General features: G+C 43.5%; 2 protein-coding genes and 1 non-coding gene across 9 annotated transcripts; 2 read left to right on the top strand and 1 right to left on the bottom strand.

Moving 5' to 3' along the window:
• Positions 1–4873: 4873 nt before the first annotated feature.
• Positions 4874–4989, top strand: LOC123724776 (U5 spliceosomal RNA). The gene has a single exon (XR_006757253.1). It is a non-coding gene; the product is annotated as a U5 spliceosomal RNA (small nuclear RNA).
• A 12977-nt stretch (positions 4990–17966) lies between these two features.
• mmachc (metabolism of cobalamin associated C) lies at positions 17967–20210 on the bottom strand. The gene is made up of 5 exons (NM_001141869.1): positions 20113–20210; positions 19547–19747; positions 19053–19205; positions 18701–18877; positions 17967–18440 (listed from the first exon to the last, which is right to left on the bottom strand). Exons 1-5 carry the CDS (start codon positions 20200–20202, stop codon positions 18288–18290), a joined length of 774 nt encoding a protein of 257 aa, NP_001135341.1. The 5' UTR covers positions 20203–20210; the 3' UTR covers positions 17967–18287.
• Positions 20211–20275: 65 nt separating this feature from the next.
• Positions 20276–24905, top strand: LOC106613951 (uncharacterized). 7 transcript variants are annotated; one of them, XM_045687613.2, is made up of 12 exons: positions 20276–20376; positions 21225–21306; positions 21508–21550; positions 21679–21827; positions 21955–22036; positions 22159–22363; positions 22502–22575; positions 22768–22844; positions 22948–23048; positions 23140–23228; positions 23654–23800; positions 24538–24905. In XM_045687613.2, the coding sequence occupies exons 2-12, from the start codon at positions 21241–21243 to the stop codon at positions 24705–24707; spliced, it is 1203 nt and encodes a 400-aa protein (XP_045543569.2). In that variant the 5' UTR covers positions 20276–20376; positions 21225–21240; the 3' UTR covers positions 24708–24905. The 7 variants fall into 7 exon arrangements, with proteins under 7 accessions (XP_045543569.2, XP_014072280.3, XP_045543568.2 ...); XM_014216805.3 differs by having other exon boundaries at positions 21664–21827; XM_045687612.2 differs by having other exon boundaries at positions 20289–20376; positions 21187–21306.
• The last annotated feature ends 597 nt before the right edge of the window (positions 24906–25502 follow it).

Raw genomic sequence — 25502 nt, 5'->3', positions numbered from 1 at the left:
GTTACAGTAATGCTAGGCTTCGCTTTCCTTCCATCGTCTAGTCCACCCACTACAGGCCGATAACCCTCTCTCTTCCTTTCTCCCTCTCTCTCCCCGTCTCTCTCTCCCTCTCATCTCTGTAGGCAGTCTGACAGTGCATAGTTTTGCGCTGTACAGTTTGAGTGGGCTCGCTAAAATATTGCAGCAAGGCTACTATTATTATCATATAGATTAGTACATGGATTTTCCAAACTGTAAAATAGTTTGTGTATATTGTGTATTACTGTAGGTGATTGTAGCTGGTTCGGTAACCTATATTGCGTGATGAGTAATCTTGCTTGATACGTAAAGACTTGCTCCCAGACTACAGTTTAGCTCAGTGGGCTAACTCAGTATTATGTTAGCTGTGCCATGTTGTAACGGTCCTGCTGTATCATGTTCTCAGCTAACTGCCAGTAAAATGAAGTGCTCAGAATCTTTAGTATAACTTTCCTTCCTGCCTGATCCCGACGGTTTGCCTTGCATACTGGGTTCTGTGTGTATTTGTGTCTGTGTATGTGTGTCTCTGGGTATGTGTGTCAGTGTGTGTGTGTGTGTCGGGGTGTCGGGTGAGTTGGGCAGTGAGACGTCTTCACTATTTAATGAAGGTGAGGGCAGTGTCGTCTGTCACAGGGACGATGCTGACACTAGCCCTGAAGGGGTCCACTCTGCTGCCATTACTGGAGGTGGAGAGAGTCATAACTCACCCTCTCCTTTATCTATCTCTGCCTTTCACTCAATCTCTTCAAAATTAGAAATACAGCTCTTTCTCTCTTTGTTTGGTTATAACTCTGAGTAATTATCTCTCATCTCTACTTTTCTCCATCTCTCTCCCTCTTTCCCTTCTGTTCTCTTTGAGGCTATGACTCTTGTCTTTGTGAGCATGTGTTCATCTCCATCATTCTAATGTAATTGGAAAAGGAGCAACTGCGTCTATCACTCACGCGGATTACTACACTAAACATACACTGCAATATATGTGTCTAGACTATACACTACTATACATTAAACACGGCACTATACCTCTACACACTATACATAATCACTGCAACAGAAGAAACATGCAAGGCTACAAGACAGCACATTGTCTGTGATCAGAGAAAATGTAATGCATACAAACCAAACAGATGGACTGTTTATCTTATTTATTGTCCATTACTTAGCCGACAGCATGGAAATGGTTTATATAATCCAGAGCTGAAGAGCAATTCACAGGCCACTTAAGAAGACCTAGGGTAGCAATTAAACCCATTGTTCATTTTACTGTAATTCAGATATACTTTCTGGTTTGGTCCTCATGAAGGTAGTTTGATGTGAAAGATTTCCCAAATGTTCTGCTGACTGGCTAAATCCTCCATCTGTGTGAAGAACAGGTGGCAGCTCTGGGAAAACACAGGCTTCATTAGTATAGACATGTGTAGACCAGCACCCTAGCCCAGATGAGCGGCGTGTGTGTTCCACGGTTTCATCAGAGTATGTTAGTCTAGTGCTCCCTGTTTCTGTTCAGTTTGGTGGAGAATGTGCTCCCATAACACCAGCCCAACCCCCACAAACACACACACCGGGCGGCAGGCAGGCACCAATGTTTCATATGCTCTGAGGTTGTATACAAACAGATGAACCAGTGCCTGAATACATGTTCTATTTCTCTTTATGGATAACCAGATGAGTAATGACATGCATAAAGCATAAGGTAAAGCTCCAGGTGTGAGAGGGAGTATGCGTGTATATATTCTGTGTGTGTAGGTGTGTGTGCTAAGTGCGCTTGTATGTGTGTGGAGTCACAGTCTCATATGTCTCATATGAAAGTTCAGACGTGAGGGTCAGTCATGCTGTAGGAAGAGAGAGATCTGCCCTGAACAGAGCAGTGAAATCCCCCTGACAGAAAGGCCACTCACTGTCTGACTCAGACCCAACATCATGCCCTCTCACTTGGCCTCCCTCCCTACTCCAGCCTAAGGCTTTGATTGAATGGAGGCTTTACAGCAGCACACAGAGAGTCTTACCCCCACAATCACAACCTCTTCCCTGGCTAGAACTCGCTACCCTAGAGGGGGCTAGGGCCTGAGGAGAGGACGAGGGTGAGATGAGGGAAAAATGGGAAAGGAAGGAGTTGAGAGAGAAGAAGAAGAAAAATAAGAAATGGGTGTGGAGACGGGTGAGACTATGTTTATCTCCCCCTGAGTACTGCAGTCTGTTACTGGCACTGGGGACAATACAGGAAATGGACCCAGCCCACTGGAGAAGCCACAGCCAATAGCAGGTTGAGACAAAGTGGACACAGAAAGTGTCTACAGTCTAAAGGATATGACGACTCATTAGGTAGAGGCTGGCAACAGAGCAAAGCGCCCCTCTAGCTAGCCCTCTGATACTGCACTGACACTGCAAACACACACAGACGCATGCACGCACATACACACACACACGTTGGCATTTGTTGTGTCACTGGACCCAGGTGGGCTGTGTAAATGCATAAGCTGAAAAGACGTGTTTAATAATTCACTGTCAGACTAGACGGGGGCAGCCGCACGGAAAACCCTTACCTCAACACAGTGCATTGTCTCAAACAGGTATGTGTGCATGGCTTGCTCCAGATTGTGTATTAACCCATGTTCAGATGAGATGAAACTATGTTAGAGGATTTATGGAGGCTACCTGCTGATAGATGACCAATAAACACCTGGATGACTGTCTCTGTCTGTCTGTCTGTCTGTCTGTCTGTCTGTCTGTCTGTCTGTCTGTCTGTCTGTCTGTCTGTCTGTCTGTCTGTCTGTCTGTCTGTCTGTCTGTCTGTCTGTCTGTCTGTCTGTCTGTCTGTCTGTCTGTGCCTGCCTGTCAGTCTGTCTGGTGTGGGTGTGCCTGCTTGTCAGTCTGTCTGGTGTGGGTGTGCCTGCTTGTCAGTCTGTCTGGTGTGGGTGTGCCTGCTTGTCAGTCTGTCTGGTGTGTGTGTGCCTGCTTGTCAGTCTGTCTGGTGTGTGTGTGTGCCTGCTTGTCAGTCTGTCTGGTGTGTGTGTGTGCCTGCTTGTCAGTCTGTCTGGTGTGTGTGTGTGCCTGCCTGTCAGTCTGTCTGGTGTGTGTGTGTGTGCCTGCCTGCCTGTCAGTCAGTCTGTCTGGTGTGTGTGTGTGCCTGCCTGTCAGTCTGTCTGGTGTGTGTGTGCCTGCCTGTCAGTCTGTCTGGTGTGTGTGTGTGTGCCTGCTTGTCAGTCTGTCTGGTGTGTGTGTGTGTGTGTGTGTGTGTGTGTGTGTGTGTGTGTGTGTGTGTGTGTGTGTGTGTGTGTGTGTGTGTGTGTGTGTGTGTGTGTGTGTGTGTGTGTGTGTCACAACTGGAAAGGAGTAAGAGATGAAGAGGACAAGAAAAGGGCTATGCACTCCCTTGGAAGAAGGGCTTTTGGGTGAGGTTGTATGGGACAGAGAGGGAGAGAGAGAGAGTCAGAGGGCTGGTTGTAGGGGAGAGAGAAGGAAATAGAGAGGGTGATTGAGAAAGGCAAGCGGCTGGTTATGGGACAGAGAGGGAATGGAGAGAGAGAGGGAGGGAGAAAGTGATAGAGAAAGGCAAGGGCTAGTTGTGGATGTGGGAGTATAATTAAGTCCAGTACTCTGTTTCTCTGCAGGCTGCTGCATGGAGCTGGGGAACTGCTGATTCAGGAGAGGGAGAGAGAGAGAGAGAGATGGGAGAGGGATAGCTAGAGCGGGAGTGAGTGAGAGAGATAGGAGAGGGAGAGAGAGGAGGCCGATTGTTATGGGTAAAGAGTTACTCTAGAGTGTGTGGAGTAAAATACAGTAACAGCGACTGTAGAATGCCAGGTTATTGTGAATGGGATGATGCCATCTAAGGGACACAGCAGAAGTGCACTTTATAAAATCAATCAAAGCTGTTAATGTAACCAACACGCTAGTGTTCCATTCATGAAGAATGCAGTATAACTTTAATTTAGTTTGTCCCAAAAAAAAACACAATGTTAACATGCTTTAGCAATATTATATATAGAAATCCATGTTCGTAGCAAACAATTTGATTGTTTTGAAGAAAATAGATCATAGGCAGGCACATCATCACAAGGCTTATGCCTATTTGGCCAGAATAAGAAGCCATTCAGCATTCAGCATATTTCCTTTGAAAATAATTGTGTTTAAGTGATTTGGGTAGACTTTTCTTTAGGCCTATTGGGCTAGTGAGCTAATTAAGCAATATCCAATGCTTTGCTGTATTTTCAGGGTAGTAGGGTAATCCATAAATCAAACAACTTTTTAAACAGGTTGCTAGACTATTTAACAAAAAAAAACGTTTTCTTCAATGAGTTACTGTTGGACTTCTAAATTGACACATTGTTGCAGACAGCGGTTACACGCAATTGTAAAGCCCACCAGTTAAACGTTTTGATTTGAATATTCTTTTTCCGCCCCTCCTCCCTGCTTCTCACGCCTGGCTTGTGAACAAGTTGCTCTCAACGGCGCATGCTCGATGTAGAAGTGTTGTAGTATTTCGTTCCGTCGGCAAATTGTTTCTAACTTTGAAAGTAGACTTTTGATGGTAGCTAAACTGTTAGGACAAAATTGTTCTCCTTTTTGCTGAAATTACACTGGCGTTGCAGATTATACTTTTTTTTAGGACTGAACGGGGCAAACCAGGGAGTGATCTGTATAATGCCCAGCGTGCATTTCGTTTGTGTAAAGTATGAATGAACTTACCACGCATTGACACTTATAAAACTTAACTCTTCATTTGTATTGGGGGACTGTAATATCTGTGTGTGTTGTATCGGCGATATTGAGATTTGTTTTGTTTTCCATTAAACCACGACTGTGAATATTAAGGTCGAGAACTCGGTCGGAACGGTGTCCTTCAGTTAGCAGTACACTCTGGTTTCTCTTCAGATCGCATAAATCTTTCGCCTTTTACTAAAGATTTCCGTGGAGAGGAACAATATGAGTATCAACTAATTTTTTGATGCCTGGCCTCACGGTTGGGCTTCCTATAATCGTTAATAATAAACTGGTATAGGTCATTATTGTTATCTTTTGAGATGTGGTCTTTGACTGTGAGCTGTATCCACATACTCTCTTGCATGTTGTGAACTTGCATCTGACGTTATAGCTCATGGTTGTCCCCCCCACCATCTCGCGTGCAAAACATTCTAGTGGCCCCCCTCTTGACGGCGGAGAGAAATGTACGTTTTAAAATACATTTATGAGAGAAAATGTTGCAATTGTAAAGCAAGTTTTCTGCAGCTCTACATATTTTTGCGCCCTGGGACACTAAGCAACCGCTTTTGTCGCTTATGCCTGGACCCAGCCCTGGACAGGTCTTCTCCATCTGCTGTATAATGACACTTACCTGCTCATCAAGTTGACACTCTATCCATGAAGACCGTTGGATGGATGTCGAGTCCATATTTGCTCCAATGTATCACCAGGAGACCAGTAAAACAGCAAGAAAAGCTTTCTATACTGAAAACTTAACTGAGGTATAAAGTAACTAATTACAACTATTCTCGTTACTGTAAGAGTAGCTTTTCCGAGTACTTGTGATTTTACTTTACTTAAAGTAACAGTACTTCTACACGAGTAGGATATTTCAGTACTCTTTCCACCACTGGTGGAGTGAGTGAAAGAGGGAGTGAGTTAGGGAAAGAGTGTGAATGGGGGATTGAGTGAATGCCAGCCAGTCCCATGGACAAGGAATGAGTAACAATGGCGTAAATAGTGTATTGAAGTATGGCAACTTTGTTTATGCATTTTATTTTGTATAGATTTATAAATACATTTTCATTCCTTGAATGTAGAATTTATTTTAAAATATTAACAGTATATTTGACAATTTGTTTTTAACATAGATAAAATAATATACAGAGCAAATAAACTTAGTTTACTGTACATTAATTTACTCTTCCTTTTTCAATTTAATGCATGGAAAGTATCATGTAACAATTTTCAGGTAAATTAGCTAATTACCAACATCAACTGTTTTTTTTCAGTTTATAATCACTCATTTACTTTTACAAATGAGCTACTTTTTAATTTTATACTTGTAGTTTATTTATTTATTATTATTTTTACACAGAAAGTGTCTACAGTCTAAAGGATGACGACTCATTAGGTAGAGGCTGGCAACAGAGCAAAGCACCCCTCTAGCTAGCCCTCTGATACTACACTGACACTTACAGTATAGGAGGAGAGCAGCAACGCTGGGCAATGGCTAACCACATTCCTCTGTTGTGTGTGTCTGAGCGACTGGGGCCTGTCTGGGAGACATCAAGACGTCTCTGTGGTGTGTGAGTGCAGGTGTGTGTTTAAGGGAGGGTGGGAGCTTCTAAGAGATGAGATGGCTGTTTGTGCCACCTGGTGTGTGTGGATTCCTAGGGGAGATGTGTGTGTTAATAATTTATTATTATTTTTACACCAGTAATTTTACTTCTACTTGAGTAAAATTTCACTAAAATAATAGTACTTCTAATTATTTCAGTACTCTTTCCAACCCTGCAAAACTGTGCTGAATACTGCTAGAAAGCTGAAATAATGAACTATACAATCAAGCAATACAAGAAACATGAGCATTCCTTATCAATTCATAATTTGATGCAATAATCAACATTGATATTGTGACGTCGCCACTAGATGGTGATCATAGAGATCCTATTTAAATTCAATGAATTTTTTTAAATTGACCTTTATTTAACTAGGCAAGTCAGTTAAGAACAAATCCTTATTTACAATGACAGCCTACCAGGGAACAGTGCCTTGTTCGGGGACAGAACAACAGATGTTTTACCTTGTCAGCTCGGGGATTCGATTTAGCTAAAATGCACAGCAGGTTAAGAAAATGAGGTTAAGGTTAGGAAAGGGTTTGTGTGAGCAAAAATGCATAGCAGGTCAGGATAATTAACGTGGCAGATTAGGAGGAAGTTAAGGTTATAAAAAGTGTTAAGGTTAGGCTTAGCTAAAATACTACAGTATTCAGCAATCGACTCGTCATGCAGCCCAATCAGCCACGCAAAACAGTCTTGAGTGGCAAAAAATCTGCCCAAGTGGCTGATTTAACTTTCAATACACCCACTTCTGTTGATCCTCCCAGTTCTGTTGACACGCCTACTTCAGACACACTCCATGTATGTAGTTACCCAGGACTCAATTCTATGGCGCTCATTGACAAATTGTTCTAGAATGCATTCCTAAATTAAGCGGTCTTCATTCCAAGGGCTTGAAGCATATATTGTGTGTGACAGAAATACATTTTTTTAAAATCTTATCAATAAAGAAATATCTCCCAAAAGAAACATTAAAATACACCTTTGGTTATTGAAAACTAATTATTTTCCAAATAAAACCAATAACAAATGTATAATCTCTTGGTAAAAAAAGATTGGATTACTCAGAAATGGATTTGGTCACTTAAGATTTGATTCATTTACAATTCATGTAAATTGTTGCTTTCTTTCATGTTTTAGATTTGTATTATATGGGCAGTTGAAACTAAATGGATGAGATCAAATGGTGATTTAAAGTGGAAGAATTTATATTGGTCTAAAAAGACATACAGAGTGAAAATGTAACCCATGTTTTGATTGCACAAGAGTATGTCTTCTCACATTTGTTTATTGCATTAATTGAAATCAGTGGCGGTCGGTGCCATTTAAGATAAGAGAGGATGATTTTTTTATGAGCATGGCCTTATTTCTATTACAGCATATTGGATGACTGTCATTCATATTCCATTCACCCAGCTCTATGTAACGTCGATAGGTTTAGGCCAATACATGATACTCAAATGTTCCCTGTACCTAGGGTTTCAAAGGGTCGGAAACTTTCCAGTAATTTTCCGGAGATTTTCCATGAAGTTAGGCCCGGGAATTTGGGGATTTTTGCTTAAATTCATCAAAAAAGTTAGCTTATAATTGAACCTTTTTGTGGGATACACAAGGCAATTCTAGATTTTGTGGCATATTTTGGTTAAACTATCCCCAATTCAATGGAATTGCAAGCCTCTGCATGCACAGTGCATTCTTCCATCACATGTACAGCTGACTCTCAAGATCTTGCACACTAATGAGATGCTATTGAGCCCACGCTACTACACTGTCTGAGCCAAGGACTACATGCTTTCTGGTAAGTTTTGATTACAATACTGGGTGGGGTGAATATATTTTATATGACATACATTCTTTTTTGTTAACTAGTAAATAGTAGCCAACAGCAAAGTGTGTTTAAATAATTTCTAACTTGTTAACAAGTTCTGATAGTTTTAGCTTGCTTGAGCCTGCTAACTGAGGAGTGTTCATTCACCTGTTTCCATACATGTTTCATTTTAAAACATTTATCTTACAAAGGAGTTGTTTAATCTAACAGCTTAACTATTTATCTGTACATGGAATTGTATTATTATAATTTTTTTTACAATCTTTACAGGAAAATGCCACGGGCACTATCTGATGTGTGGAGACATTTCACTGCAGCCAATGTAGAAGGAAAAGCTGTGTACATTTGCAAATACTGTGCCAAATCATATGTGAAGAATGCAACACAGATGCAGAATCATCTGGCCAAGTTCATAAAGTTCCCTCAGCGCTCACAACAAGCAACCGGACAAAAGTCCCTCAACTTCTATTCGTGGTGAAATGATGAAATCAGACACCTTATTGATAGCAACAGCTCATGATCCTCCTGGAATCAGATTTTTTTAGTTGACTCAATGGATGAACGTAGTCAGAGAAATTATGAATGTCTTGCTCGAGCTGTGTATGCAACTGGTTCACCTCTGATGCTCACAGGCAATGTGTATTGGAAGAGATTTCTGAATGTTCTTCGCTCAGCATACACCCCTCCAACCCGACATGCTTTATCTACTCATTTGCTGGATGCAGAGTTCAACAGAGTTCAAGTGAAGGTCAAGCAAATCATAGCGAAAGCAGACTGTATTGCAATCATCTCTGATGGGTGGTCGAATGTTCGTGGGCAAGGAATAATTAACTACATCTCCACCCCTCAACCAGTATTCTACAAGAGCACAGACACAAGGAACAACAGACACACCGGTCTCTACAATGCAGATGAGCTGAAAGCAGTCATCAATAACCTTGGACCACAGAAGGTATTTGCACTGGTGACAGACAATGCTGCAAACATGAAGGCTGCTTGGTCTAAAGTGGAGGAGTCCTACCCTCACATCACACCCATTGTCTGTGCTGCTCATGCATTGAATCTGCTCCTCAAGGATATCTTGGCACTGAAAACAATGGATACACTCTACAAGAGAGCCAAGGAAATGGTTAGGTATGTGAAGGGTCATCAAGTTATACAGCGAGTGAAAAAAGTATTTGATCCCCTGCTGATTTTGTACATTTGCCCACTGACAAAGAAATGATCAGTCTATAATTTTAATGGTAGGTTTATTTGAACAGTGAGAGACAGAATAACAACAACAAAAAATCCAGAAAAACACATGTAAAAAAGGTTATAAAATGATTTGCATTTTAATGAGGGAAATAAGTATTTGACCCCTCTGCAAAACATGACTTAGTACTTGGTGGCAAAACCCTTTTTGGCAATCAGAGGTCAGACGTTTCTTGTAGTTGGCCACCAGGTTTGCACACATCTCAGGAGGGATTTTGTCCCACTCCTCTTTGCAGATCTTCTCCAAGTCATTAAGGTTTCGAGGCTGATGTTTGGCAACTCGAACCTTCAGCTCCCTCCACAGATTTTCTATGGGATTAAGATCTGGAGACTGGCTAGGCCACTCCAGGACCTTAATGTGCTTCTTCTTGAGCCACTCCTTTGTTGCCTTGGCCGTGTGTTTTGGGTCATTGTCATGCTGGAATACCCATCCACAACCCATTTTCAATGGCCTGCCTGAGGGAAGGAGGTTCTCACCCAAGATTTGACGGTACATGGCCCCGTCCATCGTCCCTTTGATGCGGTGAAGTTGTCCTGTCCCCTTAGCAGAAAAACACCCCCAAAGCATAATGTTTCCACCTCCATGTTTGACGGTGTTCTTGGGGTCATAGGCAGCATTCCTCCTCCTCCAAACACGGCAAGTTGAGTTGATGCCAAAGAGCTCCATTTTGGTCTCATCTGACCACAACACTTTCACCCAGTTGTCCTCTGAATCATTCAGATGTTCATTGGCAAACTTCAGATGGGCATGTATATGTGCTTTCTTGAGCAGGGGGACCTTGCGGGCGCTGCAGGATTTCAGTCCTTCACGGCGTAGTGTGTTACCAATTGTTGTCTATGGTCCCAGCTGCCTTGAGATCATTGACAAGATCCTCCCGTGTAGTTCTGGGCTGATTCCTCACCGTTCTCATGATCATTGCAACTCCACGAGGTGAGATCTTGCATGGAGTCCCAGGCCAAGGGAGATCGACAGTTCTTTTGTGTTTCTTCCATTAGTGAATAATTGCACCAACTGTTGTCACCTTCTCACCAAGCTGCTTGGCGATGGTCGTGTAGCCCATTCCAGCCTTGTGTAGGTCTACAATCTACAGTCCCTGACATCCTTGGAGAGCTCTTTGGTCTTGGCCATGGTGGAGAGTTTGGAATCTGATTGATTGATTGCTTCTGTGGACAGGTGTCTTTTATACGGGTAACAAGCTGATATTAGGAGCACTCCCTTTAAGAGTGTGCTCCTAATCTCAGCTCATTACCTGTATAAAAAGACACCTAGGAGCCAGAAATCTTTCTGATTGAGAGGGGGTCAAATACTTATTTCCCTCATTAAAATGCAGATCAATTTATAACATTTTTGACATGCGTTTTTCTGGATTTTGTTGTTGTTATTCTGTCTCTCACTGTTCAAATAAACCTACCATTAAAATTATAGACTGATAATTTCTTTGTCAGTGGGCAAACGTACAAAATCAGCAGGGGATAAAATACTTTTTTCCCCCCTCACTGTAGCAGCAATCTGCCTCCCCAAGCAAAGTGAGAAGAATAAGATCACCACATTGAAGCTGCCCAGCAACACCCATTGGGGTGGAGTTGTCATCATGTTTGACAGTCTCCTGGAGAGGAAGGAGTCTCTCCAAGAAATGGCCATATCACAGTCTGCCGATATGGACAGCCTCATCAAGAGGATCCTCCTGGATGATGCATTTTGGGAGAGAGTGGAAAGCAGCCTGAAACCTATAGCAGTAGCCATTGCACGGATTGAGGGAGACAATGCCATCCTGTCTGATGTTTAGACTCTGCTTGCAGATGTAAGAGAAGAAATCCATACTGCCCTGCCCACTTCACTGTTGCTCCAAGCAGAGGAAACTACAGTTCTGAAATACATCAAAAAGCGTGACGACTTCTGCCTGAAGCCCATACACGCTGCAGCGTATATGTTGGACCCCAAGTATGCTGGCAAGAGTATCCTGTCTGGTGCAGAGATCAACAAGACCTATGGTGTCACCACTACCGTGTCTCGCCACCTCGGCCTGGATGAAGGCAAGGTTCTTGGCAGTCTGGCGAAGTACACTTCCAAGCAAGGGCTTTGGGATGGGGATGCAATATGGCAGTCGTGCCAATATATCTCATCAGTCACCTGGTGGAAGGGACTTTGTGGATCTGAGGCTCTTTCCCCGGTTGCCTCCATATCCCACCAACAGCCACCTCAGAGCGCAACTGGTCCTTGTTTGGTAACAAACACACACCAAAGCACGCAACAGGCTGACCAATACAAGGGTTGAAAAATTGGTGGCCATCCGGGCAAATTTGAGGCTTTTTGAGCCTGACCCCGAGCCATCCTCAACAAGGTTGGAAAGTGAAAGCGAAGATGAAGCCTCAGAGTCTGGTGTTCAAGAGGTGGACATTGAGGAGGTCCAGGGAGAAGACATGGAAGCCTGAGAGGAAGATAACCAAAGCTTTAGTTTCCAGACTATCGTTTTTGGGAGATGCGATGGATCATTGGAGATCAACAAAAAAAGGGAATATTGAATGTTCAGTGAAATCATCCCATGTGAAGTCAACTAATGTAATTAAAGTTCATTTTGTAACTAAATTGTTTATTTTATTTCTATTGGAAGGATTTCATCATTTGTAATTATATCTACTTATGATAAGGTAAAAGGTTTGTGTTTCTGTCTCCATATGATATGGTAAATGCATACAATGCAAAAACATTACATTTAAATGGTATTAATATATTAATTTTTCATATACACTGCTCAAAAAAATAAAGGGAACACTTAAACAACACAATGTAACTCCAAGTCAATCACACTTCTGTGAAATAAAACTGTCCACTTAGGAAGCAACACTGATTGACAATAAATTTCACATGCTGTTGTGCAAATGGAATAGACAACAGGTGGAAATCATAGGCAATTAGCAAGACACCCCCAATAAAGGAGTGGTTCTGCAGGTGGTGACCACAGACCACTTCTCAGTTCCTATGCTTCCTGGCTGATGTTTTGGTCACTTTTGAATGCTGGCGGTGCTTTCACTCTAGTGGTAGCATGAGACGGAGCCTACAACCCACACAAGTGGCTCAGGTAGTGCAGCTCATCCAGGATGGCACATCAATGCGAGCTGTGGCAAGGTTTGCTGTGTCTGTCAGCGTAGTGTCCAGAGCATGGAGGCGCTACCAGGAGACAGGCCAGTACATCAGGAGACGTGGAGGAGGCCGAAGGAGGGCAACAACCCAGCAGCAGGACCGCTACCTCCGCCTTTGTGCAAGGAGGAGCAGGAGAAGCACTGCCAGAGCCCTGCAAAATGACCTCCAGCAGGCCACAAATGTGCATGTGTCTGCTCAAACGGTCAGAAACAGACTCCATGAGGGTGGTATGAGGGCCCGACGTCCACAGGTGGGGGTTGTGCTTACAGCCCAACACCGTGCAGGACGTTTGGCATTTGCCAGAGAACACCAAGATTGGCAAATTCGCCACTGGCGCCCTGTGCTCTTCACAGATGAAAGCAGGTTCACACTGAGCACGTGACAGACGTGACAGAGTCTGGAGACGCCGTGGAGAACGTTCTGCTGCCTGCAACATCCTCCAGCATGACCGGTTTGGTGGTGGGTCAGTCATGGTGTGGGGTGGCATTTCTTTGGGGGGCCGCACAGCCCTCCATGTGCTCGCCAGAGGTAGCCTGACTGCCATTAGGTACCGAGATGAGATCCTCAGACCCCTTGTGAGACCATATGCTGGTGCGGTTGGCCCTGGGTTCCTCCTAATGCAAGACAATGCTAGACCTCATGTGGCTGGAGTGTGTCAGCAGTTCCTGCAAGAGGAAGGCATTGATGCTATGGACTGGCCCACCCGTTCCCCAGACCTGAATCCAATTGAGCACATCTGGGACATCATGTCTCGCTCCATCCACCAACGCCACGTTGCACCACAGACTGTCCAGGAGTTGGCGGATGCTTTAGTCCAGGTCTGGGAGGAGATCCCTCAGGAGACCATCCGCCACCTCATCAGGAGCATGCCCAGGCGTTGTAGGGAGGTCATACAGGCACGTGGAGGCCACACACACTACGGAGCCTCATTTTGACTTGTTTTAAAGACATTACATCAAAGTTGGATCAGCCTGTAGTGTGGTTTTCCACTTTAATTTTGAGTGTGACTCCAAATCCAGACCTCCATGGGTTGATAAATTGGATTTCCATTGATTATTTGTGTGTGATTTTGTTGTCAGCACATTCAACTATGTAAAGAAAAAAGTATTTAATAAGATTATTTCATTCATTCAGATCTAGGATGTTATTTTAGTGTTCCCTTTATTTTTTTGAGCAGTGTATTTTCATTAATTCCCATATTCCCACAGAAAGTTTCCACCTCTGAATATTCCCCAAAATGTGCAACATTACCTGCACCCATCATGAGGTTGCTACAACCTAGCCTATGAATTAAAGTTTACAACGTAGGTGCACAGGTCGAGAGAATTGTCCGTAGTCAAGGTGACAGGCAGTGACACATTCAATAGCACATTGCACACTCTTGCCTGCATCTAGCCGATCTAGGGTGCAATCATTAGCCCAACAGCTGCAAACAAGAGTTTCTATTGGACACATTCAGGTATGTTTAACCCGGTTTGTTCCGTTTAAGAAACATTTTAATAGAATTAATAAACCACTGATCACACGCAAACACAGTTCGCTTTCTTAGCAGCCACATAAAACAACATGATCACTTTGCTCATTGTTTATACTGTATAATTCCTTCTCGTAACTACCGACACACTCTCCTCCTCTCACCTTTTCCCCCCTCGCTTGTGAAGTTCAGTGCACAACCCATCAGCTGTCTATTACCAGGTGAAAAATACTTTCCAAGCCAAACCTTCATATCATGACCACTAATCTCTACACACAGCCTACATTGTCACTTCATAGTCAACATAGCTACTAGAACTAAGGCCTTAGTAAACCCGCTACAATCATGCAGTACAGAGTACAGTCAGAAAGCAGTTTAGCAGTTACACCGGCAGGCTCCGGTTGCAATGAATGAATAAACCAAAAGCTTACGTTGACTTGGAAGACTTCCAGTGTTGGAGAGCTAACATAACATTCCTTGATGCCATGTTTGAGCCGGGTGTTTGAGTAGGCTAAACTAGCTAGCTGCATTCGCTAGCTAAGTGAAAGTAAAAAAATATAAATTAATATAGCTCTCCCTCTCGCTTGTCCTTAAATTTTGGAATAAATTAATTTGTTCAAAACTGTTCAACTATTGTCTCTCTCTGTCTCTGATTTTTTGTATTTTTATTTCCCCTTTATTTAACCAGGTAGGCCAGTTGAGAACAAGTTCTCATTTACAACTGCGACCTGGCCAAGATAAAGCAAAGCAGTGCGACACAAACAACACAGAGTTACACATGGAATAAACAAACATACAGTATATAACACAATAGAATAAAAAATATAAAAAAATTCGATATACAGTGTGTGCAAATGAGGTAAGATTAGGGAGGTAAGGCAATAAATAGGCCAAGTAATTACAATATAGCAATTAAACACTGGAGTGATAGATGTGCAGAAGATGAATGTGCAAGTAGAGATACTGGGGTGCAAAGGAGCAAAAAAAATAAATAACAATATGGGGATGAGGTAGTTGGATGGGCTATTTACAGATGGGCTATGTATAGGTGCAATGATCTGTGAGCTGCTCTGACAGCTGATGTTTAAAGTTAGGAGATATGAGTCTCCAGCTTCAGTGATTTTTGCAATTCGTTCCAGTCGTTAGCAGCAGAGAACTGAAAGGAAAGGTGGCCAAAGGACAAATAGTCTTTGGGTGTGACCAATGAAATATACCTGCTGGAGTGCGTGCTGCTATGGTGACCAGTGAGCTGAGATAAGGCGGGGCTTTACTTAGCAAAGACTTATAGATGACCTGGAGCCAGTGGGTTTGGCGATGAATATGAAGCGAGGGCCAGCCAACGAGAGCATACAGGTCGCAGTGGTGGGTAGTATATGGAGATTTGGTGACAAAACGGATGGCACTGTGATCAATCAACTGCATCCAATTTGCTGAGTAGAGTGTTGGAGGCTATTTTGTAAATTACATCGCCGAAGTCAAGGATCGGTAGGATGGTCAGTTTTACGAGGGTACGTTTGGCAGCATGAGTGAAGGATGCTTTGTTGCGAAATAGGAAGCCGATTCTAGATGTAATTTTGGATTGGAGATGCTTAATGTGAGTCTGGAAGGAGAGTTTACAGTCTAACCAGACACCTAGGTATTTGTAAATTGTCCACATTTTGTGTCAGAACCGTCCAGAGGAGTGATGCTGGACGGGCGGGCAGATGAATACGGCTGCACAGTATTGTCTCTTATCGATGGCGGTTATGATATCGTTTAGGACCGTGAGCGTGGCTGAGGTGCACCCATGACCAGCTCGGAAACCAGATTGCATAGCGGAGAAGGTACGGTGGGATTCGAAATGGTTGGTGATCTGTGAGTCAACTACTCACCATATTTCATGCACTGCAGTGCTAGCTAGCTGAAGCGGTTGTGCTTTCAGTACTAGATTCATTCTCTGACCTTTTGATTGGTGGTGGACAACATGTCAGTTTATGATGCAAGAGCTCTGATAGGTTGGAGGATGTCCTGTGTAAGTCTTTGGAAGGGGGTGAGAACCATGAACCTTCCAGGTTTTGTATTGAAGTCAATGTACCCAGAGGAGGACAGAAGCTAGCTGTCCTCCGGCTACACCATGGTGCTATCCTACAGTGTGCTGCTGAGGCTACTCTAGACCATTGCAAAACAGTGTATTTTAATCAATTATTTGGTGATGTGAATATATTTGGTATAGTTGTATCTACAGAAAAAGGATAACCTTTTTCATTGTTTCACTATTTTTATGAAATTCACTGAGGATGATCCTCCCCCTCCTCCTCTGAGGAGCCTTCACTCATTGAAATATATTTATTAATGTGGCGCAGCGGTCTAAGGCACTTAATCTCAGTGCAAGAGGTGTCACTACAGTCCCTGGTTCAAATCCGTCAGGCCTATCAGTGGTGTATTTATGGCAGAGCAAACACACCCTAGACTGTGTACCCATTAATAATGACCTCAGATGACTAGTATTAGCATGACTGCAGGTGAGTGTGTGTGCGTGCACACACCTTTCACCCCAGAGATTTGGCACGCAGTACTGTAAAGGATGGTAATAAGGCTCTATAAAACTGAGATGGCTGCCATGGAAAGCACAGTGGATGACAGAATGTACCCAGCAAACCAGGAACGTTCCCAGGACATTTGCTAAGATTCCCATTAAGTTCTAGTTTGCGTTTTATCAAACATTACGATCATAACATCCCAAGAATGATCTAAGAATGTTTTGATAACCATTTTTAATACTCTAATATTCACAAAAATGTTGTGCACAACATCTGGAACAGTCCCCAAATGTTCTCATTACGTTTTCCAGTTAATGTAATAATGCACAAGTAATGTTTTTAGAACATACTGCGGCAACAAAATGTGAGCGCAACGTCCTGGGAACATTCAACATCAAGCGAATGTTATATAAACATTTTATAATCATCAGCACAACTGGACAGTTTTTGTGTTATGAGAACATTTGCCGCAACCTAACGAATGTTCTGGGAACTTTCCCAGAAACAATTTTGGTGTGCTGGGTAGTGTAGAGTTCAGTTCAACCTTGCTCCACATGAATTACATACTGCCCTGCTGTAGGCAACCTAACCAGAGGGCTTAGCCACAAGAGAGAGAGAATGAGTGAGGAAGGCAGCACTACAGAAATGATTGAACAACTAGAATACAGCTGTGCTGGCCAGAGAAGAGGGTGTATAACAAAGGGAGTAAATTGTGAATGTTACTGTATCCCTCCATTATTTTTCCATCTGGCTCCGGAGGCCTGTAGCATTCTGTGAGTACAAGTACGTTCAACAAGACACAAATAGCATAGGTCGTATAGTAGGGGTGGTTCAGTAAACTATGCTAGCTTGATGATTAGTATTCATATTTAGGGGATGAAATGGTGCTAACCATTGTGTGTATGCGTCGCAGCATCTGGCCAGTACTCTGGGGTTGGTGTGGCTATTCAATAGGGTTGTGTTTGCACACGTATACACCACAGGAGGTAAGACAACACACAAGCTTTAACGTGTGTCGTCCCAGATGTGGCACGTTTGGAGACATTGCTCTAGTGGGACTGTTCCTGGCATCAGTGGACTACGGGAGAACTCTACTGGGCTGGATTAGAACACAGCCTTCATTATCATCATAACCATAACCCTAAACCTCAGAAGGACTTTTGCATCAACATCATGAATAACTGACTAAAAGCTAAAGCAGAATGAGCATTATTTATCCAATTGATGCACGTGTGTCCAACAATTATTTATTTTTAATAAAAATAATAGTTTGATGATAAAGAATAGCAGTAGTCTCTTTTGAGCAAAAGCTCAGGTCGCACTACTTCATGTCTCCTCTAGAGGGCACTAACTCACTAAATGTACAGTACAACTGCTCAACATGGATCATTTCACAGTACAACTGAAAAATTATCAAAACAATAACAAATGTTTGTGCATTTATTAATTCCTTTATCACATTTAAACTTACTATTGTTGCTTTTCCATGAAAGATATCCCTTTTCACGCTACCATCTAACTCTAAACATTGCAGTAGCTTCATAGGCCAATAGGCAAAGGCAGATAAAGTACATTAGCTCTCACAGTGGAACACTGTCTGTGAATACAGAAAGACCACAGTACCTACCAATGAGCATGTAGGGATTGCATGTCCAAAATGTCCTCAAACCATACCATTCCCTTAGAGTCAGTTTCTTCAGAGCCAGCCAAGTCTAACTGTAGCGTCTCCTCTCACTGTTATCATCTGTCAGTTCTCCTGTGTGTTGTCCTCTTCTCCCCCTGTCAGGTAGCCCCAGTCTGTGAGCAGGTCTAGTCGCTGGGCTGGGGGGGTGGAGAAGTACTCTCTCTGTTTCTGGGAGTAGGTTTGGACTGGGGGGACGATATCTCTGTAACTCCAGTCCTGTCAACACAGATTATATATTCTCTAAACTTTGTCTTTATCTTGTTTAAATGAACCATACATAATTATATTTATTAATATATGCATCATTTGCACCCATTATTGATATAGATACTGCAACAGTATATAGTTGCAGACCTACCTGCCATGCTATCCTTATTGTTGATCTATACTTATTAATCCAGTATATTGTAGCAGGGCTATCTGCCAACCATATTATTGATCAATAGCTTTACTATAGTATATAGTGTGAATCCTACCTGCCATCTGAGGTTGAAGTCCTCCAGTAGCTGTATCCTATCCTCCCTGGTAGGAACACAGTCAGGAGGAGCTGTCTGCTGCAGCTCCGAACCCACCTCAGACCCAACAAACACTAACATAGCTCTGATAGCAAACCAGCCCCCCAGACGCGGGTGTATACACACACCAAACATCTTCTGTAGAAGTGACAAGAGGTAGCGAGGGGGGAGAGGAAGACAAAGGGGTAGTATAAATAGTTTTATAGGTAATACAAATGACTGGCCACCTGTGAACCAAAGAACATACAGCACCCTATTTATCAATTTATTAGTAAATTAATTATTGAATAACCCCTTCGGACCTGTCACTCACCTTCTCCCCCCAGGGGTGGTCAGGTACGTCGGAGCGTTGGTAGTAGTACACAGCTCCCGCCACATGGGCGGCGCTCTGGGCCAGGAACTTGGGCTTCCTGCTGGGCAGCATCTCATAGTCATAACTCACATCTACCTTCACACCTGGAAAACACTACAGGAGGGGGGGAGGGAGATGGGGGGAGAGAGAGATGGGGGGGAGGGAGAGGGGGGGGGAGTGATGTTAAGTGTGGCCCAGGGGTGTGTGTATTAATAAAGTATTGTAATGAAATCTGTTTAATAACAACCAAATGGAAGCAAACAGAGTAAACGGAACAAAACGAGGAGGGACCTACCTGCATTTTTTCCAATACAAACTATTTTTGTTGCAAAACATTTTCCTTTTGGAGTAAACTGTTTCAAAACGTTTTTCAACATCACTCCATCAACACCCCAGGTGTTTTTGCAGTGAGTGATGCACTGGTTGCACCCACCCACACACACCCACCCACCCACCTCAGAGACTGTGTTGTTGATGCAGTGTTTGACACACTGGTCTATGGGGTCTGCAGACACCCCCTTCCAGCCCCTGCTCTCCATGAAGGGCAGGAAGGCCTGTTCAAACATGGCTGGAGTGCTGAGCACCACCACTCCCAGGGTGTCATCAGGGTAGGACAGATGGAGAGAGGGGGACAGGACTGCATTGTACCAGCCAATCTGGGAACACATGCACAACAAAGAATAAAAAGGTGGGTAACTTTTGTAGCGATTGAGGGGGAACAGCCAGGAAGGGACACGTTTCAACAACCCTGTCGTTATTGGACAGATATACTATCACCTGTGCCATAAGTCCCAAACCTGTTGGCAGACTACAGTCCAGTATGGTCAGCTTTTATCATTTTCATATGAACAAGGCATGGCTGAGAAAGCGTGTACGAACTTTGAATTGGAACTTGACTAGTTTAGCAATTGACGACACGTTCACTGACAGTCTGACAATATTGCAAAAAGGGCCACGTTTAAAGTTTTCGACACAAATCCTTTTAACAAATAGCTCGAATAGAACAGCCGCCTAACGTTACCTTCAGCGGATAAACTTCAAACCCCAACTTTGACAGATGATTACTCAAAGCTTTTCTCACATCCGCCACATTAACCGTGGGCAGCGCCATCACTGAATATTTAAATATGTTAGAATTGTGGGAAATAGTGTTCTATATCACGTGACTCTCTTACTTCCTTGTTGTAAGAATTGAGTCTATTAACTACAATACACAGAACCCATTAGGGCAACATATACTACGCAATCACGTTGTTGAGGATTTAAAAGTGGAATAGGACAGTACGTAAGTAGCTAGCTAATAATTTACATTTCTGCTCAATGTTTAATAATGTATATTTACAAATGATGACGTGATGTTCTGTAATGTTAACCAACCTTTGAATTGTTTCATCCATCGCTGAAATATCGACATTTAGCCAGCTTTCTGTTCATGCACTGCTTGATTTGTGATTTTGAGTACTTGGTGCCAGGGGAAAATCAACAGTAATGCGAACGTCACCATCGTGTTCAATGTATAAACATATCACTAGGGTGAATTTTAGCTAGCCAGTCAATCATTCATTGCAAACAATGCCTCTGACTGTCAAATTCGAACGTAACGTTAGCAACAATACAAAGGCAAGCCCAAAACAAAAGCCACCTGCAACGGTACTTAGCTAGCGACTGTTAGCTGTGTAACCTCATCTTTCAATGAAGTGTCATTGATTTGTGTTAGCCACTTCATCATCATTCAGCAACCAACCAACTCGTCTAGAGTTACAGCATCACACGTTAGTTATAAAATACTGGCCAATGCAATGGCTAATCTCATGCGTGTACCATATTCATTTCCTTTATTTGTTTATCATTTTGCTTGTTTTTATTTTTTATAGTACTACTGATATTGATTACTTCTTTGTTTGGAAAGAGCAATAAAAGCATTTCACTGTACTTGTGTACAATAAAACTTAACTTGTTTAGATGAACAAGAAAAAGTTGGCAGAGGAACATATGAATGAATACTGGATTGTGTAGGGATTTAGAGGGACAGTTTTAGCAAGATACCTTGCAGGTAGAGGGCAAGTGCTTTAACTTTTGTGCCATAAATACTCAGACATCAGTCTTGGCACCCTTGTCCTATGGTTTGAGTAGAGCAGCCCTGACTGAGATGAACTGGGACAACCAGCTGAGCTCCATCCTCTCAGCAGCTGATGGCAGTGTTGCCAAGATGAGGGTGAGTAGCCAGTAGATGGCACTATAACATAATTATGCATACGTGGCAGTGCATTACCAAGGGCTTCATCAGAAGAGTTGACTGCTAATTCTTATCAGTTAGCTAGATTCTAGTTTTACAGTATATGACAGAAACATTGAAGTTCATAAATACCCTATGTACTTTTCCCACTGTGTGTTGACGGGGTTCATGTTTCCCCAGGAGAGACTGACCACGCCAGGGAATTATCCAAAAGGAAGAGAAGGTGAGGGAGATCTCTGTGGTCTTTAAGATGGCTGACTGTGACACACTTTCTCTGTTAGTGATTCCCCCTCTTTTTCTGCTCCTTCTTATTCTCTCTGTCTCTCGCTCACTAAGTTGATCTCTATCCAGTCAGGGAGGTGGCTAGTGTGTCAAATTTGGAGCTCCCTCGTCTCCCCCCTCTCCCCGAGTCCTCAATCTCTCTCCTTCCCCCTCCCTCCTCCGCTGTGCAGTGGGCAGACCTGGCAGCCGTCCAATCACAACTACAGATCCAGAGCCAGGTCCGTGCGTGTGCGCATATGTGTTCATGTATAACTATAATTTTTATTACATAAAAGGTGCATAAATAACCATACATTTTAGCTAATTTCTTTTTCCTCCTACTCTTTTTGTTCTAATGGTTGCCAGGCCATAGAGTCTCTGACCCAAAGTCTTCATGACATGGACAGAGAGAAACACTCTCAGCAGCGCCACATACAGGCACTACAAGGTACATACACCTATTGTTATCACACAACACTAACATTTACTGCTCAATATACCAATCTTGATTGGTTGAGAGATTGATTTGTTGATCGAATATTATAGATGTGTTATTCTTCTATCTCTCAGACGAGGTTCGCAGGCTGCGAGAGCACGTGACGGAGAGGGAGAGAGAGCGGGAACGAGAAAGGGATGGAGAGAGGAGAGGGTCAGGGATGACGAGTCCAGAAGTGGAGAGAAGGATGGAGCAGTGGAGGAGAGAGGTGGGCCGTGAGCTCAGCACTCTGAGAAGGCACATCACCAGAGCCACATCGCAAGGCAACCTGGAGGAGAGGTGAGTGGGTGAGGTTTTACTCACCTGTGAGGTTCAGGTGATCATTATTTTATGTGTAGCCCAACACCAAATCAACCATTAGCCCTTAGTATGGAACCATACCAGTTTGGTGAAAGCTGATTTGTTGTCCTTTTATAGTTTCAGCTCTAAGCTGCGAAGGGAGGAGTTGGATCATTTGAGGAGAGAGGTGGACACACTCAAAACCCAGCTCAGTGAGTCTCACATACACAGTCTGGTTCTCAGTTTTTTTTCTGCAGGACTACACATGTCTCAGACTCAGAGCTGTAGAGGGCAAGCACAGTCTCGCTTACTCCTACTCCTTTTCTTTCATTGTGTGTGTGTGTGTGTGTGTGTGTGTGTGTGTGTGTGTGTGTGTGTGTGTGTGTGTGTGTGTGTGTGGACAGGGAGGCAGGAGGAGGACATGTTTCTTCAGCAGTCGGAGGCCAGAGAGACGAGGAGGCAGTATGAACACAGCTGCAAGGTATTAATGAATGAAGGAATTGAATAATTAATGAAGGTAATTTGAGCGACTTGTTTTCTGTCTGTCTCCTGACCTCTAACCGCTACACTTTGCCTTTCCTCAGACACTAGAGGAACTGAGAGACAGCTACAGAAACCACAGTTTTGACCTGGCCAAGACTGTTTCTCAATACACACACACAGAGCAGGAGGTCTGCCAGATCAGGTGTGTGTGTGTGTGTGTGTGTGTGTGTGTGTGTGTGTGTGTGTGTGTGTGTGTGTGTGTGTGTGTGTGATGCTATCACTGTGTCCTGCAGGATAACTGTATCAGAGCTGAAGGACGAGATCAGGAGTCTGATTCTCCGGGAGAGGCATCACACACCTACTGTTACACTACACACAGCAGGTAAGAGACACACACCTACTGTTACACTACACACAGCAGGTAAGAGACACACCTACTGTTACACTACACACAGCAGGTAAGAGACACACACCTACTGTTACACTACACACAGCAGGTAAGAGACACACACCTACTGTTACACTACACACAGCAGGTAAGAGACACACACCTACTGTTACACTACACACAGCAGGTAAGAGACACACACCTACTGTTACACTACACACAGCAGGTAAGAGACACACACCTACTGTTACACTACACACAGCAGGTAAGAGACACACACCTACTGTTACACTATACACAGCAGGTAAGAGACACACACCTACTGTTACACTATACACAGCAGGTAAGAGACACACACACATATCTACTCACCTGAGTAGTTTAACCCTGTTTGTCTATAACTCCCTCCCCTCCTCCAGTTCCAGCATTAGCTGCCTTCTCCCGCTGTAAAGAGGTCAGTGGTCAAAAGGCGGAGCCAGACTCGGACTCTGAGGACTTCAGTCCCACCCCCAGTCTGGCTGAGGTCAGCTCTGATGACCTGTCCTGGCTGGATGATAGAGACACAGGTATACTCCCACTTTGCTCCTGTCAGTGAGGAGCAGAATGAGTCCCATTATGGGTCCAGTTTGTTTCAGAGGAACAGAGTGTTGTAACCCTCTTTCATACACACCACACATGTACATTTGGGCTGTAGATCTAACTGTTTCAGTGACTCATCACAACATGTCTGACTCACCAAGGAACAGGAGGCTGGCTTAACAGTGTACGTGTGTCAGTGTGTGCATGCGTGCCTACCTGATTTGTGTGTGCGCACCATAGATCTAGCACAAAGGAAGAGGTATCTTTTGTCGTTTTTATACGTTTGAAATATGTTTTATTAAAAGAAAATGATGAGCTTGCAGGTGTGTGCACACACTTAGATATTGGAGTTGGATGTGGGTTCATGTAAGACACAAACCAGTGACCTCCATTGAACGTGTGTTATGTGACTGACTGGAGCTCTGCTTGCCTGAGGAGAGGACAGAGAATCCCTCATTTCCTCTCCATCCATGTCTGCTGGTCAGCAGTTTGAGAAACGTGTGTGTGTGTGTGTGTGTGTGTTTTTGGATGGGATCCTAAACACTTCCTGTGGTGTGTGTGTGTGGCATCATCTAATCTAATTATCCTGTCTGCATGCGCCTCAATTTCTCTGGGAAACATTTAGAGGTCTGATCCCAATCTCTCTTACGGGAACACTAGTCTACTGCTAAAACCCTTGGGACTAGTACACGTACACACACACATTGACGGTTCTCTCTTTCAGCTCCTCGTCTAGCAGTACCTCGGGTACGTCAGAGCTCCCATTCTGCAGGAAATGACCTCAGAGGACCAGGAAGTGGCCTGGACGATGATGATCTTGATGATGATGATGATGATGGAAACCTGGAGTTGGGGTCAGACAGCCCCCCCGACCTCAGCCTCAATGACCTTTGAGAGGCTTCGTCATGCAATAGTGTTCTAGAATGCTAGGAGTTCTTTCTTTGAGAAGTTTTAAATGTCTCCACATGTGGAGACCGATAAAGAAGTTTTTGGGCACAAACCTTAAACCCTGACTAAAGAGGATGATGAAAAGGCTCAACTCAGCTTGAGAAAAAGAAAGCACCTTATTTTATAAACTCCTACGTAATTATGCGCTGTCTATTGTCGTGTCAGTGTTTTTTGGGAAAAGGTGTACGATAGTGTTTTGTATTACACACCAGTAGTATTTAATTCAACAGTGTGGCATCATTCTGTGATTGCCTTAATGAATTACATCTGGGGAAAGCTTTGATTTCACTGATGATATACAACTTGATGATCACTAGTGTTTTTGAGTCTAAGACCATTAGTAAAACCTAATTAATAAGTATGGTGGACTGATGTTTACTTTCACTATCTAAGGCTGATGCAAATCAGTGAGGTGCTAGCTCTTATTTGGTACTGTATTTTTATCTATTTACTGTAAAGTATTGAGATGCAGCCCAGGCCTCTCGTCTTTGGACCACAGACAAGTCCTGCTGTGTAACATGAGTCAGTCTGTTTAATATTTCAGCAGTTAGAGACTGTCTAGCCAGATAACAACCCCCCCCCCCCACATGAAGGGGACAGGCCCATGGAGCGAGGGACCACAGATGGGCTGGGGAGAAGAAGAGGGGGGTTAATGGAGGGGGCAATGGGGAAGGGGTGAGACAGGGAGGGGCTTTGGCCATAGTGATGACACGTTTTAATGTGGATGAATCAGGGCTTTCT

The sequence above is a fragment of the Salmo salar genome, chromosome 10, assembly GCF_965601325.2.
Source record: "Salmo salar chromosome 10, fSalSal1, whole genome shotgun sequence".
Lineage (NCBI taxonomy): Eukaryota > Metazoa > Chordata > Actinopteri > Salmoniformes > Salmonidae > Salmo > Salmo salar.
Note: the sequence above shows the minus strand (reverse complement) of the source record. Positions and strands in the feature narration are given on the sequence as shown.